We start from the raw sequence: 18,346 nt of genomic DNA on the forward strand, positions 1-18,346 counted from the left end.
TAGGGATCTATACAGCGCACTGTGTGTGTAGTACTAGACGGGTGTCAGACTACATAAAAAAAAGATATCAACGTCAAAAGAGGGCGCACTCATAATTGTCACGACAAGCGAGCGGGCCGCACGTGTGTTTATTTTTGACAGCTATCTCCTGGCCTTCTTTCCTCCAAGTAAAGTGCAGATCTCTTGGGTAAGTTTCGACTTTTCAATAAGCACTATATAAATTCAAAACTGAAATATATAAATGTGTATAATGAAACATACTGAGTGACAGACAAATGTCATGCGTGAAGCGGCCCGCTTTGCTTTCTTGTGTTGTTTGAGAGAGAATTCCCCGCTCGGACTGAATTGGACTAGACTGCAGGAGGGGAGGAGCAACAAACTAAATTAAGAGTAAGACCAACTTTTTTTCTGAATTGATCTCCAGCAACAATGGACGCTACAAGTTCTGCACCACCACCAAGGAGATGGATTGGACGAGGTAGAGGCGTCTTGGGTCTTCAACTGGCCAAGGAAAAAAGACCAGGACATCAACAAGTGAGGAATTTAAAAATTGGGATAACTTTCCAGATGGCACCACCACTTTTTCACTCATTTAACAAAAAGGGATATCTCATCGAGGTAAATTAGTTACTGTATTATTCCGTATCGAACGAAAAAGTGGTGCGCCATACGGAAACTTTTCCAAAAAATGAAATCTTTTATTAAACAATTTAAATGTACCCAATCGGTATGAACAGTCCTAATAAGGAGACTCGGTCACAAAGATGTAATATCACACTGGAGTAGCATATTTCAACTAAAAAACACAAGACCACCTGTCATAATGACCTGTCATGAGCTTACTGGCCCAACATTGAAATCACTGGCGCCAGCCAGGGTCCAGGGAAGGAGGTTGAAGGGGATTTGTTGTTTGAGGTAACAGGACGCTCTTTTCATTCAGCAGGAGCAAGAACGATTCTCTACGCCTTCCTCCAACCAGAATGACAGATTGACAGAAAATTCCAAACAGCAGTCCACAGGTTCTGAGAGACGACAGCCTCAACAGAATGCCAGTAATACTAATAGCAACATGAGGACTGAAAACGAAAACAGCCTAGGTAGAACTCAAGTTCAAAACGGTGCCAGTAAGCATGGTAAGTGGAATACTTGAATCAGTGGGCAAGATGCTGATGCTGATGATTGGATTTATTCTCAACCTCTTTCCCAGTGGTGTGCCATCTCACCGCGCCATATTTATTTCTTTTCCTACATGTAAATGCCTTGCTCGATCATAAACCATGGAATTGTGACTTTGAAATATATCTAAATATATTGGATATTTTAATTGGTTCTTTGGTTGATCCAAACAAATAAATAGTCCTTAACTCATCTTACAATGTGTTCCAGCCCCCCCCCCTGCAATGTTTAAAAATGCTGAAGGTCTTCTCCATATCAAGTATAGTTTTACATAACTACTTTCTTCTTGAAGGTGATGCTGCAACCTCAAAGACAAAAGCAAAGACGTTGCTCGCTAAGTACAGCTACAAAGTAAACCCTGCCAGTCCACTGGGTGCCCCTGAGCTAGGGGTCAAACAAGGTCAGAAGCTCACCCTAGTAGAGAAACATCCAACAAATGAACATTGGTGGAAGGTCCAGGATGAAGCTGGGGGTATTGGATTCGTTCCAGCCTCGTATATGTTGGTGAGTCCATAAGTTTCTTTACAACATAGACATAGGGACTCCTCACGCTACTGTACTTGCCTGTCATTGGGACAGGGGAAATGCATCTCAAGTGTGGTTAAAGGGTATCGGTACTTTTATGCTACACAAAACACAATGCTCACAGATTTAAACCACAAACTGGTCAGAAGATTTTCTGCTGCACCTAGAAATCTTTTATTTACTTTCATTGGGATTTTGTCTTGTTTTTACAAATTGGGATTTTGTCTTGTTTTTACAAGTTTAGTTTATCTTGTTAACTGAAATTTGAAAAAACCTGTTTGTGTTTACAAAAATAAACGCTTATTCACCTAACATTATCATCATGATAATCTTGGTTGCACGTTTTTAAGAGTCAACAGTGTAGTGCACTTTTAAGGCAAAAGTAGGGTGTAACATATTTTGTTCATACATATTTGTTACCAAAATGGCGAGGGTGGCAGACAGTAGCTGTGTGTGACATTGGTGCAAGAGGTCAGTATCTTTGATTTCTTCAAAATCCACACCCCCTTGCTCACTTCTAAACTACTCTCTCTCTCTCTCTCTGTTTTGTCTATTTTTTGTTAATCTTCAGATTCAAGAGATAAAGATTAGCTCCTTGCCCTGGTTGGAAAAACCTAAACAAGAAGAGCCTGTAGTCAGCGAAAAGCGTAAGTAGTGAGATTCTGGTGTATTTATCATTGCGTTTGTAACTTGCAGTATATATACTAGAAGGGTCCTGAAACAAGATATGGTGTGTTGTGGCCGAGTGGTTAAGAGCTCCAAACTCAAGCTGTTGTAGTTCTTGGCACAATAGACCGATCCAGTAGGCTCTCCCCACGAGTGAGCAAGAACACGTGGGGCTCTCGAATGCCTTTCTGCACAACTCTGCCGCGCGTGCCAAGATACGCGCACGCATGTCGGACCTTATTTGTTGAACCTTCGTTGCGTTGTGATTGGTCAACATGCAATGGGGCGGAGCTTAGTGGATCGGTCTATTTCATGGCTCTGCTTACAGTCAATTTATGCACGTTCATCATTCTCCGCTTACAGTGCAAGCGCGGAATTTCTACGCTAGCTGTGTAGCTAAGAATGCCTAGTAATGTGGAGTAGGCATGCCCACAAGCCAAAATTCCCTGCTTACCCTCGAAATCAAGCATCTGAAAGCACACAACTTCATGCGACAAGGGAGTTTTTTCTTCCAGTATTATCTTGCAACTTCGATGACTAATTGAGTTCAAGTTTTCACAGGTTTGTTATTTTATGCATATATGTTGAGATACACCAAGTGAGAAGACTGGTCTTTAACAATTACCAAAATGTGTCCAGTGTCTTTAAAAGACCCAAAACATTTGACACTTTTTTCTCTTTTTGTCACATCTTACCAACAGCTGTATTCAAACCGTACGTCTCGGCATACAACAAACCAACGGATAAGAGCACCGCTGAAAAACAGTACTACTGCGCCATTTGCCAAAAACAGTTGAACGGTCCCAAACCTTACGGTGCTCATATGACCAGCAAGGCTCATAAGGAGGAGGTTGAGATTGCTAAAGATTATGAGCAGATGTCTTGAGAGGATGTGGGGAGGGATGAAGGATGAGTAAGGTACATGTATACGATGAGATGGCTTCGATTTCATTCTTGGATTGCCAACAAAAATATGTTTTGCTATCAAGCTAAGTGAATCGTTTGTTGGAAATGTATCAGTATGGAGAAATGAGCCAAAACAAACCAGCACGGGTGAAATTTTGAAAAATGTTTTTTTGTTGTATATTTAAAATCGTAAAATATTATTATATTGACCCCTTGCACACACGTCACACGCGACTGTGCCATGCTCACCATTATGGTGGTCAATAGGTTTACAAGTAAACGCCACATCGCCTTAAATGCACACTTCACTGAATTACGCACAGTGGCATTGCCCACCAATATGGCGCATCCAAGATTATTCTGATGATGACAGCAGATGAATTGGGTCAATTGGCAACTTCCTTCCTTATAAATAAAAGCAAAAAGGGGATAAAATAGCATTGAAAGAAACTGGCTGGTTTTCTAAATTGACATTTACAAAACAAGCATCGCATAGCCTGTGTTTGTGCGGCTATTTTGTAAGTTGACAAAACAGCATCGCATAGCGTTCAATAAACACAAACTCCAACGTGTACTTCATATTCAATGCGCGTACAATTGCACGCGCGTGTCTCCTTGCTGTCCCGTTGCGTTTGTGCAAGAAGCGCCCTCTAGTTCTTATATAACTCTTTGAATTAGACGAAGTAAAGCATTTTGTCACCTACTGAGAATGACTAGTTTGTTTGTATGAGAGTCACAACCACCTTGCTGCGAAAGGAAACTCAATTTTGGAAAAAGGGTTTTATCGAACAAAGTGCTCTGTGGAAAACATTGTATCGCAGCATGTAATTGTTTCATAGATGGCTTCTTTTTTTTTTAGTTGAAAATTTCAAACTTGCGCATGACGTAAGAACTGTTTTAAAAGAGGCAATGCTTTTTTTCACATACACAATGATCTGTAAGGTGCTTATTTTAAATTTAACTACATTCTATACATTCTCAACTGTATCTTGTTTTCTCCATTAATTTTGTATTTTACATGGCTGTTTGTTTGTTTGTTTGTGTGTTTTTGTCGGTGGATGTTTTTCTTTTTTCCAGTTTTTGTTTATAGTAAAATAATTACGTTTTTGATATACAATGTAGATTAACATGTAAAACCACATTGAAAACATGCCATATTCAAACTTTTCTTTTCTGTTAAGTTATTATCAAATATTTATTAGCAGTTCATTAACACATTTTGATGGTTTTATTGTACAAAAATAGACGTTATATAAAATTGAGTATCAATTAACAGTCTGATATCTTCTTGCCAGAGTAAAATACTTCACTTAAAAATTACTGTCCAAGTATCTGCACTGTATGTCACCAACACATATCCAGAGGAAATAATCAACCTGTGGAAGTTTAAGCTCAATCTGTTATGTGCAAATCAGTTAATGCTTATATTTTCAATCTTTCCAACATGGTAGCCTCTCACCACTTTATATCATCAAGCCAAACAATTCTAAACTTTTTGTTTCTGGCCGTTGACAAGCCAATGTGTATTATTCACCCAGACTTTCCCGAGATGTACATTGAGAGAGTTGCGACAACTTGCAAAGTAGAAACAATTTTGTGTAAACAAAACTGCATTGGTGAATACGGGGTGCCAGACTAGTCTGCCTACAGGTTTGTGCTGCATTTGGACCGAAATAACGTCCTGCAACTGCGTGACTGAAGAAAATTTGTCCCTCTATGTAGCAACTCTCTAAATACACAGCTCTGGTACATTCCATTGTGTAGTGTGCACAGGCATACAATAAAAGATGAACTATGTCTAAAACTATTAGACTATGAAAGACTATGTACGTACATTGTGTACAAGTTTCCTCTCTTAAGAAGAAACTATAAATAAATAGTAAACTCTCCGGTACAGCCATGTGTAAGTCTCTTATGAGTGAGTGTTGTCTCGACGTTTCGAACAGTATACTCATTACTCTGCTAGTCTGCAAGAAGACTTCTCCTGAAGACGAGCAGAGAATACTGTTCAAACGTCGAGACCAAACCGGGTCTTTTCAGAGCGGACACTGACCCAAAAGAGATTTACACGTGGTTGTACCCGCAAGTTTACTATTTATTTATAGTTTCTTCTTATTTCTCCACACCATGCAAAGCCTTAAACAATACATGTACTTAAGTTTCCTCTCCTCTCAACTGTTCTAACCACAGTCAAGACATCCTGTATAAATCATTTCTCAGTCAAAATAAGTAATTATATATACACATGCTTCCCTGGCATTCTACAATAACTTTTAAGTATTGGTAAAAAAAGATTTTTGAGCCAATTTCAACTTCATTTTGCATACAGATATTCCAGAGTTTAGCATTAGCCGCGGGTTGTTTGACATTTTCAGGCCAATTTCAGCTTCATTTTTGCTCTGAAAAAAAAAAATACTCTTTGGTTACAGTGTTTGACAGCAGCCAAAAATTACAGATAACTGAAATGACTGATTGGTGCATGTTAGCGAAACAAGTTTTGCCCCTGAGTTTGACGACATTACAAAGCAGCGTGTACTTGTGGCTTATAATGGAATTATGCCATAACTTATGAACAGGAGGAGTCTAAGGCCCGGTTCATACTTCATGCGAATGCAAAGCGAATTTGATGTGAATTTGACGTCACAACCCTCCTTTCGCAGCGATATTCACAAGTGAGTTGAGCGGAGGGCAACTGCTGCGAATTTTCCGAGGCGAATTTGTGACGTCAACATTCGTAGCGCATTCGCAGGAAGTATGAACGGGCTTTAGTCAAAAGCCACACCTACTATGAAACACAGAAGTTTGTGATTGACTTATTGTACTCTCAGCCATCTTCTTTTCAATTTTAAGTATTGCTCAATCTTGCACTTATTCTCACAATGAAGCCCATTTAAGATCTTAGTATTGAAATCATTACAAGCCTGGAATGTCTTTCGATCATTTGTCCTGAGGAAAAGAACTCTTTAAAAACGTTCCTGTTGCCCCATTTTAAAGTGGGAACCGAAGCCAAGTCAAGGCCAACAGAATCCTGAGAGATTTCTTTTAAGTTTATTCCTGCATTACTGATTACAAAAATTAAGGCACAACATTGTTAATACAAACAAAGAATGTTTGATTTGGGTAAAATATGTCAGTGATATTTACTTACTCTATTCTACCAGCTTCTATGCATTAATTTTACAAAAAAATCTTTATTTTTTTCTAATGAAAGCCATCTGTTTCTTATATTTACTTGCAAATTCAGGGAAACTTGTTTGTTAATGTTATTGTATTCTAAATTTGGTATTGATAAAAGTTAGTTTGTATTAAAAGGTAAAAAAAGTACATTTATTGCAGAACTGATTGTTTGATTACACCTCAATATTTTCTATGTATCTTGAGAGGTATATGTAGTTTCATCCTCTTGTGTGTTATTATTGGCCTCATACACCTGTTTCTCCTCGTGTACCTCACCAGCGTCATGTACCTCACCAGCCTCATGTACCTCTTCAACCCCATGTACCTCACTAGCATCATGTACCTCACTAGCATCATGTACCTCTGCAACCTCCCCTACCTCACTAGCCTCTTCACCAGCCTCATGTACCTCACCAGCCTCATGTACCTCACCAGCCTCATGTACCTCTTCAACCCCATGTACCTCACTAGCATCATGTACCTCACTAGCATCATGTACCTCTGCAACTTCCCCTACCTCACTAGCCTCTTCACCAGCCTCATGTACCTCACCAGCTTCATGTACCTCACCAGCCTCATGTACCTCTTCAACCTTATGTACCTCATCAGCCTCATGTGCATCGAGGCTATCTTCTGTTTGAGGTATATCTAGCCCAAGAAGCTGATCATCCTCTAGTAGATTACTATCCTCACTTGGCCGCTGTTCCTCTTCGGAATGTCCATTTCCTGAGTTTGGAATGTTGTATTGCTCATTGTCACTATTGCCAGGTATTGCACTGTTGCCATGTTTTGCTTCATCAGTGCTTTGCACTGTATGTTGATTGTCAAGCGAGTCACTTTCAGGGTTACCTGTACTGCTCTCTATAGTGACCGGGGTACCGTCCTGACTCTGCAAGTTGTCTTCCTTATCTGAGGTTTCTTCAACTTCTTTATGCTGGTCCTCTGTGATGGGAGCCTCTGTTTGGACATTGGTTGCCATGTCAACTTCATGCTGCTGGGACACGCTGTCACCCTGTTGCTGGTTGGTGTCTGTCACTGCGTTTGAAGCTTGATGAGGTTCATGCGATACTTCTGTGCCAACTTCATTTGCTTTTGCAACAATGTCCAACTCATCTCCAGGACTATCCTCTGGCACTGCTTCTATTGCCTCAGTTTGTTTTGCTTCAAATTGTACAACAGCCTCTTCTTTGGCATTGCTGAAATGTTCACCTTCAGATGTTCTCTTCTCTTTTTGGTCAGTAGCTGCATCTTCTGTTTTTATAGGCTCCTTGATGCCACCTTGACTTCCAGTCGAGACATCACCTTGTTTTCTCTGGACCTCCGGTGGCACTTTCCCCGTCTCGCTCTGTGTCAGAAAAACTGCTGTACCTACAACACTTTCCGTTTCACTCAGCTTGAACTTATTTGCATCGTATTTGACGATTGAGGACAAGGAGCTGGATGCTAGTGACTCTGTTGCCCCGATGCTCTTGACACTAAGATGGCCGTCTTTGGATTTGCTGTCCATCTCCTTGCTGTTTTTGGACCTCCTCCCTCCTTCGTCATCAATTGAAAAGACCACACGATGTTTCTTACTATATCTCTCAATAAAGTCCAAACTTCTGGAAACTGCAAGTATAAACACAGAGCGGATATATAATCAGGTTATATTTCAGTGGATCACTCAAATGTTTTGATATCTGCGGCCGATACTAAATCAAGTTATGACGAGTAACTAGTCCAAACTTGTGCAAGGCTGGGAATCGTTTCAAATCCTAAGATTAATCCTAAGTTAGGAAGAGTTGGATGAAATCGACAGCAGACCTTCAAATAACTATATAAATATTACTGGGTTCTACCATAGCCCTTCGCTTTATCGAACCCCTAGGGCCGTATCAAAGCACTCATTATTTGTTTTTCAACAGGAAGAAAACGGAGCTAGATTTTGAATTATGATACCCATTTTTGTAGCACCTTATAGGGGTTTACAAGGAGTTGCAGTGCACTGAATAGCTTTTCCTTCTCTTTGTGATAAGTGTAACTGGGTTCTTTTATCCCATCTGAAGGATGAAGCTACAATGGTAAAGTATCTTGCTCTAGGACACAAGTGCCATGACCGTGACTCGAACCCACTCTTCGATGATCTGAATCGCCAGAGCTTGTCTCCAGTTCTCTTAACCCCTCGGCCAAGACCAAGACTGGAGCTTAATCCTGGTTAATTGTAGGTCTACAATTTATTACCATCTCAACTTCAAATTACCTGGAGCCGAAGAGGCATACCGCTTATCACTTCCCCTGCCGACTCCCCCACCCCTGGGGGAGCCCTCCTCTCTAGGTGTGTCCACTTTCCATGAGTACCACTTGGTGTTGGTCCCTGGCATGACTGGCAAGAGGAGGCGGGGTACCGGTTTCTTATCGTTCGAGGAGGCCCAGTGAAGGCGTAAAGGATTGTCTCCATCTGTAGCCCTGTAGCTCTGTCTGCTTTTACACATGCCCTGATGAGAAATGAATCAGAAATTTTTTTTTTTTACAATTTTCAAGAATACTAGAATGGTAGAATACTCAATGGGATTATAATGAGGCTCAGGGGAAACAAGTAGTCTGATCCCATTTTAGTCTAATAAGAATGTTTTATAATAAATAATAATAGCACACAGGGCACATGACAAAATGGTGGCACCCTATTAATAATAGTCTCTTGGCGTTTTTGTGAAACTTTGAGTAGATCCTTTTAAAACAAAGACAATACACCAAATTTGTCCCCAGTTACATCACGCTACCTTGGTACTTTCCAGGCTTTGTACTTCCTGGAGGCAAATGCCTCAATGCCCCCTGGTCATACCTTGGTGCCCTTTGACATGTTGGTCGTAACAAGTTCCTATTTCCTTTAAAGAGGAAAAACTTCCTTGCAAAGTACAAAGAATCAGGCCGTATCTTGATGAGAATACTACTTTTACTGAAAACATTTCAGCAATGAAATCAAATTTTGTTAATTCACCTTTGTCGGCATGGCAACACAAACAGCCCAAATTATACTATTTTGGAAGAAAAAGTGATCCTCATACAGCAGATAGAAAATGTCTCCTTCAATGAAATGCAATCACTTTATAAACTGATATAATGTGGCAGGCCGTCAAAAAGAAAAACACCCCGAGATATTAAAAAATCATCTTACCCTGTAGCTAGTCGTACCGTCACAATTTCTCACAGCGTTGGAGAGGTATGTTACTTGTGCATACAGCTGCCTGAGTTGATGGTCCGCCCGGCCGTAGTCTGATGGGCTATGAAGGATGTGGAAGGGCTTAACGTTTCTGATGGTGTGTTTATACAGGCTGTGGGGATTCTTGGGGACTCGTAGCGGCGGTACCTCTGGTGTTTTCTCGTTCTCCTGACGGAAGGGAAGAATTATACTTGTGAATTTTCCTTAAAGGCACTGGACACTATCGGTATATATTCAAAATAGTTGTTAGCATATTAACCTACTCAGTAATGAGTAATGAAGAGCTGTTGAAAGTGCAAATGTATAAAACATTGGGAGAGATGGCTCCCTCTGAAGTCAGGGTATTTTCTTGCTCAAAGGCCTGGGCATCTAAAAGCAAGGGTGCATTTTTTCTGTCATCATTTCTTGCAATTTCATTCGAGTGAGAATACTGGTCTTTGACAATTACCAAAGTTTTCCAGTGCCTTTAAGACATGTAAGATGTATATATCCAAAGCTGTCAGTCGTTTATCAAAAATTCAAGATGAGGAAAAGAAGGGCAAGGGGTTACCTGGGAGAGGAAAGGAGGCCAAGAGGTATACACTTGAGAGTCAAAGCCCTCTGTAAGTCACAATTAAAGCTGAGGCCTGTTTGTAGTCAGCGAAATATTGCACGTTGGGGCATTCATGTGTGGTCAACTCTTTGCCTTGGATTTGGCCACACAGGACTGTGGTGCTAGGGCGATCACAGTCACAATTAAAAGTGCCCCACACGATGCCAGGAGGAAAATGGGGTTGAATTCTTGGTCCACATTTATCGACCAGTGTCTGGCAGGCACTCATCGGATGCCATGCCTAAATGTGTGACGGAAAAAGGGTATTTTCTTGCTCAAAGGCCTGAGGCATCTAAAAGCAAGGGTGCATTTTTTCGGTCATCATTTCTTGCAACTTCATTCGAGTGAGAATACTGGTCTTTGACAACTACCAAAGTTTTCCAGTGCCTTTAAGACATGTAAGATGTATATATCCAAAGCTGTCAGTCGTTTATCAAAAATTCAAGATGAGGAAAAGAAGGGCAAGGGGTGACCTGGGAGAGGAAAGGAGGCCAAGGGGTAACACTTGAGATTCAAAGCCCTCTGTAAGTCACAATTAAAGCTGAGGCCCGTTTGTAGTCAGCGAAATATTGCACGTTGGGGCATTCATGTGCGGCCAACTCTTTGCCTGGATTTGGCCACACAGGACTGTGGGGCTTGGGCGATCACAGTCACAATTAAAAGTGCCCCACGTGATGCCAGGAGGAAAATGGGGTTGAATTCTTGGTCCACATTTATCGACCAGTGTCTGGCAGGCACTCATCGGATGCCATGCCTAAATGTGTGATATACTGTGTGTAAACTTATAACTTTTTGTTGGCACTTTGCCCGGAAATTTAAATGCCAAAACATGCTCGTTTTTCATTTTTGCAAATTCCTTCTTGATAACATTGAAATAATTAATGTGCCAATGTATTTTCAATAAGTTTGACTTCAAACCCATTTCAGTTTCATTCTCTCACTTGGTGTTTCTATAACTCTCAAAACTTTTAAACCAAAGTTGGTATCAAAAGCATAGATTATGCCCTCTCCAAATGGTATACAAAAATTCAAAATTACCTGGGTTGACAAATGACTCATTTTGTTTGATCGCTTCACAACACTAAAATGTCTGGATTCATGCATGGTGTTTTAAATTCGATGATTGGGAAAAAACACTTTGACTACATGTAATTTGATGAATGAGCCAAGTTGTTTTCATACTGATAACATTCCCTGTGTGTTTTATGACAAATCTTTTTCACTCCGCAGTACTTGAGGTAGACTACCTCCATGCTCTGATTCACATGGGTGCTTCTTGCTTAAAAAAATCATTTGTTTAGCTATTTTTTAAACTCTTAGCCTTGAGAATGCCCCTTGATTTTGCGAAGGTGTCCTAATCTATGCATTAAAGGGAAGGTACACGTTTGGTAATTACTCAAAACAAATATTAACTTAAAAACTGACTTGTTAACGAGCATTGGAGAGCTGTTGATAGTATAAAACATTGTGGGAAACGACTCCCTCTGAAGTAACATAGTTTTTGAGAAAGAGGTAATTTCTCACTAAAATAATAAAAGACTTCTAGCTAGAAATCTTTTATTCCATCTGAAAGCACACAAATTCGTCCAACAAGAGTATCTTTTCTTTCTTCATTTTCTCGCAAGTTTGATGACCAGTTGAGCCCAAATTTTCACAGGCTTGTTATTTTATGCTTATGATGGGATTCACCAAGTGAGAACACTGGTCTTTGACAATGACCAAACATGTACCTTCCCTTTAATATACAAAATTGTAGATAATGAACACAGGTAACCATAATGGTCATTGTTAACACCTCTTTGATAGACTGTTCATGAAGGTTTAGTTTAACTACTACCTTTAACGATGAAAGTGAGACATAATTGTGGGCATATGATACAGACGGAGGGTACGAATGAGTCATGCATTCTGCTAGCAAAATCGGACACGATTTCACATATAAAATGTGTATAATGGCAAGCCAGGCGACGACCCAGTGAACGTGGAACATTATTTATTTATTCTGTCAACGAATTTTGCCAGGAAGAGTTCAGAATGTCATGTTATCTTGATTGGGTAACACTGAGTTGTCCGGTTGGTGATGCAAGATACTGGGAAATTACAAAATCTGTCCAAAATTTACATAATAAAATGTGATTGAAAATAGTTAATCTAGCACAGCAGAGATTTCGATATCCTAAATTTAGTGTTAATTGTAATATAAAAAAACTCAGCAATTTACTGTCTGTATTAAATTTAAGTTAGAGTTTTTTAAATAACTCTGTAACCTTTCATTCTCTATTTTACTTATAAAGGCAGAGGACACTATTGGTAATTACTCAAAATTATTTTTAGCATGAAACCTTACTTGGTATGAGTAATGGGGAGAGGTTGTTACATTGTGAGAAACGGCTCCCTCTGAAGTGACAGAGTTTTTGAGAACGAAATTTTTTTCATGAATTTGATTTTGAGACCTCATAATTGGAATTTCCAAGCATCTGAAAGCACACATACAGCAAAACAAGCCTCTACAAACAAATTTCATTTTAAAGGCAGTGGACACTATTGGTAAGAACTCAAAATAATTATTAGCATAAAACCTTACTTGGTAACGAGTAATGGGGAGCGGTTGGTAGTACAAAACATTGTGAACAACGGCTCCCTCTGAAGTGGAGTAGCTTTCAAGAAAGAAGAAATTTTCCACGAATTTGATTTCGAGACCTCAAGTTTAGAATTTGAGGTCTAAAAATCAATCATCTGAAAGCACACAACTTTGTGTGACAAGAATGTTTTTTTCTTTCATAGTTATCTCGCAAGTCTGACGACCAATCGAGCTCAAATTTTTACAGGTTTGTTATTTTATGCATATGTTGAGATACAGCAAGTGAGAAGACTGGTCTTTGACATTACCAATAGTGTCCACTGGCTTTAAAAGGTGATAGCAATTTTGAGAATTGCCAAGAATTTGGAGCAATTTCGCATCACGGGGAACAAAATTACCAAATAAGTTTTAAAGGTAATTTTAATGGTCAATTAAACTTTGAGAGTTGTTACCAAAGGTATACATATATACACTCTATTTACAGATTCACAATGTATGAGCTAAAGCATTTCAGTGGTTCGAAAAGCTCCTTAAAATTCAGGGGGGAAAAATTGTTCAGGTCTTGTAAAATCTATAAATTAATCTGGTTTTGTGAGAAACACGAAATTTCTCTAGCCCTGCAACCTTTAATCATGATTTCATTATGCCTCTGATATCACAGGGAGCACTGCACTTTATTTTCATTAATAACAATTTTCATGTAGCGTTATAATCCTATGACTTATTTCCCCTGAATGATTTAATCAGTATGGTTGAAAAGAGAGTTGTTTACACGACTGAGCCAGACACCCAAGAGATTGTCCCTATAAAGCTGTATAATTAAAGGCATCATGGGTGGATAGCATTATTTATTACTGTTCCACCGTATCAAATTCATTTTTAAACCTACACTTCCTTGATTTCCGATTATTGTTTTGTTTTTATTATTATCATCATAATATAATTGTTTCTTAGTAAAAAATTAAAAAATAAAAATAAAAGACAAGAAACTTATGGTATATACTTAAAATCATAAGATAACTAGAAAAATATTGTAAACCAAAACGCCTTACAACTATTGGAAACAGATGACAAGACAAATACATTTCTCAAATGCCTATATCAATCCAATCTTAAAATAGGAAATAATACAGTACTTCAGGCCTGAAGTCTTTTAATATTTGAGTGAAAATTAACCTCTTTCTCAAAAACTATATTACTCAAGAGGGAGCCATTACTCAAACTGTATACTACCAACAGCTCTCCACTGCTCGATTATACTAAGTAAGTTTTTATGCTAACAATTATTTTGAGCAATTCCCAATTGGTACAGGGGTCGGTTTCACTGAGAGTTAGGCCCTAACTTAGGGCTTGTCCTAGGAGTTGTTTAAAACTTAAGGCTAGTGCTAAGTCAGGATGAGTAACTCGTCCTATCTTGAGCTCTTTATGAAATCCTACCCAGTGCCTCTAAGAAGATATTAAATTTTCAAATCAAACATCTACTTACTCTTTGCACCTTTGCCTTGACTTCAATGATCTCATAATCCTGCCATAGCTTCTTAGCGCTGTGTGCGCTGCGTCCCGTTGCTATCTTAGGCAGGGAGGTAGATCTAATGTGATGAGAACGATGCCTAGCTGCTTCTTGTCGGGAGGAGCTGATCGCATCACGGTCAAGATGCTCGTAGGAGACGGACGTCTGAACAATAAATTTAAAAAAATCATATTTGATACCTCAATATTCAATTGTAATGAGAATGTAAAGAAGTGTGTTCCACCAATACTCACAGGCTGAACCCTTGGTTTTAAAGCCATTGGACCCTTTCGGTTCAGAAAAATAAATAAAAGTTCACAGATTTACAAATAACTTACAGGGTTTACAGAAGGCAACGATGAAAGACTTCTCTTGAAACATTATTCCATGAAATGCTTAAGCAAAACAATATAAATTCTCGTTAACGAGAATTACGGATTTATTTTAAACACATGTCATGACACGGCGAAACGCGCAGAAACAAGCCTGTGGGTTTTTCCGTTGTTTTCTCCCGACTCCGATGACCGATTGAGTCTAAATTTTCACAGGTTTGTTATTTGATATAGAAGTTGTGGTACACAAAGTGTGGGCCTTGGACAACACTGTTTACCGAAAGGGTCCAATGGCTTTAAAGAAAGGCTAGGTAATTTTCCACAAAGAAATTTGAATCTGAAAAATGCTTCAGGCCTGAAGCCTTTCACAGGCATCTGAAACTGAATGCACAACATTCCATGCAATGAGGGTACTTGTTTTTAATCTAGTTATTATCTTGCAACTTCGATGACCAATTCAGCCTAAATTTTGACAGGTTTGTTGTTTTAAGCTTATCTTGGGATGAACCAAGTGAGAAAACTGGTCATTGACAAGTACCAATAGTGACTTACCTGTATTTTAGAGGTGTGTCTTGCCCTGCCTGCTGCTACACATGAGTACCTCTCTGTAGAATCCATCTCCAAGATGAAAACATAAGACTCGCACTAAGATTCCATTTACATCATCGCTCCATCATTCTGGGCAATAAACCTGTAGTACAATAGAGATTGCAAAAAACAGTTAATGCCTGCCATCGATTTCACAAAAACTCTTCCTAACTTACGACTAATCTTAGGACTTACGATTAGTCCCAACCCTGCACTGTAGCATGCAGACCTTTAGATTAATCCCCAGTTAGGACGAGTTACTCGGACGATCGAGATAAGACGAGTCCTAACTCTTTGTGAAATCGACCCCCAACATTATAGAGATTGAATAGTTGTTACTAATTTTACTAAAATGTACATAAATTATGATGAGGCGGGGCTACTACTGAACTATCATAGTTCTAGGAGTAGGGCGGGGCAATCCATCAGATGGTAAGTTTTACAAGTGTAGGAAATGACAACTCAACGAAGATGACAAAGTTAAACTTTTTGGTGATACAAGTGTAGGAAATGACAACTCAATGAAGATGACAAAGTTAAACTTTTTGGTGAGCAAAAAACAATAGTATTTTGTTTTATAATATAATATTAAAATCACACAAAAAATTACCCGTAAGTTTAAATACTTTTGTACTATTACTAGTAATTTTCTGTTATTGATTTAATGCTTGTTTATTTTACTTACTAACTGAACGAAAAAGCATTTTGTATATGACCATGGTTGACCACTGTAATGAAAATGAACATGAACACACAATCGGCCCGCCCCCTCCCTACGCCCTAAATAACCGCACGCCCTTCCAGTGACCAGTGTGATCAATCACACTAAATTAACACCCCACAAATACATTCGAACTTTTAATTACATTCAGTTGATTAAAATGTCCCACTTTCATAATTACCAATAAGAACTCCGTCCATGCTAAAGCTCACGGCACATCCACGAGTCCAAATCTCCTTACGTGTTCCAAAGCCCGATTGTGGCAAATTCCCCGAGCGCCAAGTTGTATGTTATCGACCCATGCCGTGCCTTCCTACACGTATTGCTTGGTTACATGAAGCTTATACAATCCAAACAATGTCCCGACAGGTGGACAATACCCCTACTCTTCAATTATTCGATCGGAGCAGCATGAGCCATAAAGCTGGCGTAGCTAAACAAAAGCGCGATCCTTGAGTTGTAAATAAGGATCGTGCATGTACTCCAAGTGTGTAGTCTTCCCACGTATCGGGATTATAGCAGGGATACAAATTATAAAACAAACTTTTAATGTGACTAATTACATCGACAGCCAAAAATCACGAGAATTTAGCACCCTCACATTGCAGTCCCGCACCCCCGAAAATGTCCCAGTCACCCCATGTGCAATTACTTCCGCATAATACGAGCGTCCTAGCAACGTCAATATAAACCCCGAAGGTGTAACGAATTAGCGGTATGTGACCCTACTTTGCCAATCGTGACGATCATGGGTCCACATATAGAGCCGTTGCTTTTCAAGGATATTTTTTGTGTATTGGGTAAATACATGCTTTATTTGCTTATTACCGCAAACATGGATATCTACCACTTTATGATGTCAATTAGGGCAGTCGTCAACTTATTTGATGGCACTAAAGGTCATTTGGACTGTTTGGGGTCTTTTGTGGTTCTGATTGTAGCAGACTATTTATTATTGAGGATTGAAATGATGGTGTACCTTTTATGCATTAGCAGAAAGTCAGTTATTCCCCCATGGTCAAGTCGGGACATAATTGCCAAGTGGGATATTGTTGGCAAGCAATGAAATTAAACCACTGTAATTAGTTGTGATTTTCCTCACCAGTAAATTGCTCAATCTATCTCACATAAATTTGGAAAATTATTTTATCTAAAGAAAACTGTGACTCAGAAAAATGTCAACACAAACACAGTGTATTTACTGTCACATCATGATTTAATAATGACAATAAACAAAAAAACACAAGGGGCGTATACAGCTGAACTCTTCAAACATCACATAATCCATGCTGTTGTTTTGTGCAACAGATCTTTGTATTAATTGCAAATTTCTTGTAGCTTTGTTTCTAAGAAATCATCGCATCTTCATTTCCAGGGAGTATAAAAGGATAAACATACAAAAATATAAACCCCAAACTTAGTACTAACTGAAGACAAATAAATTGCAAGAGACAGATCATGAGTAGTCCTTTAATAGACAAAAGGTGATGTTATTTAGTTCTAATAATAATTACCATATAAGAACTTTCCCTGCAGACATTTTTATTTTCTGTCTGGTCTGTTATCCAAGGAGAGATGCTCCACAACTCGGGCTCGTATTGTAGCACAGATAATAATAACAACCCGTTTTTATACAGTGCTTTTCACACCCGACGGTGTCAAAAGCGCTTCTTGTTACCCCTGGTCACCGGGCCTTAAATCATTCCTTAATCCAGATACTTTTGCTAAAGAACTGAGGGAGTCAAGCCAAATCTAAAGGGCCTCTTTGGTCAGAGAACCAAATTTCATAAAGCTGTTTAAGCACTGAAAGTAGATAAGCACAATCATATTTTGCTTACCAGGGCCCAATTTCATAGAGCTACTTAAGCATACATCATTGCTAAACAATCCTCTGCTAAGCAGAAATGGACAGGATATCAGTCAAAGATGGTACAATGTGACATGGTAGTTATGCTGGTAATATTACTCTGGTAAGCATAATTTTGCTGTGCTTGGCATCCTTTTGTGCTTCTCTGTTACTACCCTTTGTCTAATATGATCTTCTTCATTAGTGTGGGCTTGATTATTTTAGAGGGACAAGAAACAATGCAACACTATACATTGATACAATCTTATGATTTGGAATATTTGTTATATATTCTTGTGTCTTAAAAGACACAATAATATTATACTAAATATTCAACTTCTTTCCTCCAACCCAGAAAAGTTTAAGTAGGATTTTAAACTTTGCATGGTGAAAATTCGATATAGTAAAGGTTTTTGGTAACACCATGTAATGATAATCTCTAAATGAGTTGGGGTGGTTCTGAAAAGAAAAGTTTGCTGTAAAAATACAAAACTGCTTGTAACCTCCAAGGACACATTTTATGCACA

The 18,346-nt window shown here is 39.0% G+C and overlaps 2 protein-coding genes across 3 annotated transcripts; one reads left to right on the forward strand and one right to left on the reverse strand.

Moving 5' to 3' along the window:
• Positions 1 to 101: 101 nt before the first annotated feature.
• Positions 102 to 3,858, forward strand: LOC117298780. 2 transcript variants are annotated; one of them, XM_033782110.1, is made up of 6 exons: positions 102 to 187; positions 425 to 534; positions 941 to 1,133; positions 1,469 to 1,680; positions 2,273 to 2,348; positions 3,069 to 3,858. In XM_033782110.1, the coding sequence occupies exons 2-6, from the start codon at positions 430 to 432 to the stop codon at positions 3,251 to 3,253; spliced, it is 771 nt and encodes a 256-aa protein (XP_033638001.1). In that variant the 5' UTR covers positions 102 to 187; positions 425 to 429; the 3' UTR covers positions 3,254 to 3,858. The 2 variants fall into 2 exon arrangements, with proteins under 2 accessions (XP_033638001.1, XP_033638002.1); XM_033782111.1 differs by having other exon boundaries at positions 944 to 1,133.
• A 2,102-nt stretch (positions 3,859 to 5,960) lies between these two features.
• On the reverse strand, positions 5,961 to 16,559 carry LOC117298781. The gene is made up of 6 exons (XM_033782112.1): positions 16,155 to 16,559; positions 15,217 to 15,355; positions 14,309 to 14,497; positions 9,605 to 9,817; positions 8,690 to 8,924; positions 5,961 to 8,058 (listed from the first exon to the last, which is right to left on the reverse strand). Exons 2-6 carry the CDS (start codon positions 15,280 to 15,282, stop codon positions 6,641 to 6,643), a joined length of 2,121 nt encoding a protein of 706 aa, XP_033638003.1. The 5' UTR covers positions 15,283 to 15,355; positions 16,155 to 16,559; the 3' UTR covers positions 5,961 to 6,640.
• Between the last annotated feature and the right edge of the window lie 1,787 nt (positions 16,560 to 18,346).

Source organism: Asterias rubens, chromosome 13 (genome assembly GCF_902459465.1).
Source record: "Asterias rubens chromosome 13, eAstRub1.3, whole genome shotgun sequence".
NCBI lineage: Eukaryota > Metazoa > Echinodermata > Asteroidea > Forcipulatida > Asteriidae > Asterias > Asterias rubens.

Bases quoted from the DNA above. Each gene is read 5' to 3' on its own strand.
- LOC117298780 (XM_033782110.1), top strand. From the start codon at position 430: ATGGACGCTACAAGTTCTGCACCACCACCAAGGAGATGGATTGGACGA. The intron at 1,134-1,468 runs GTAAGTGGAATA...TTCTTCTTGAAG, and splicing joins AAACGGTGCCAGTAAGCATG to GTGATGCTGCAACCTCAAAG. The intron at 1,681-2,272 runs GTGAGTCCATAA...GTTAATCTTCAG, and splicing joins TTCCAGCCTCGTATATGTTG to ATTCAAGAGATAAAGATTAG.
- LOC117298781 (XM_033782112.1), bottom strand. From the start codon at position 15,282: ATGGATTCTACAGAGAGGTACTCATGTGTAGCAGCAGGCAGGGCAAGA. The intron at 8,925-9,604 runs GTAAGATGATTT...ATTTCTCATCAG, and splicing joins ACGGTACGACTAGCTACAGG to GGCATGTGTAAAAGCAGACA. The intron at 8,059-8,689 runs GTAATTTGAAGT...TTATACTTGCAG, and splicing joins GTATGCCTCTTCGGCTCCAG to TTTCCAGAAGTTTGGACTTT.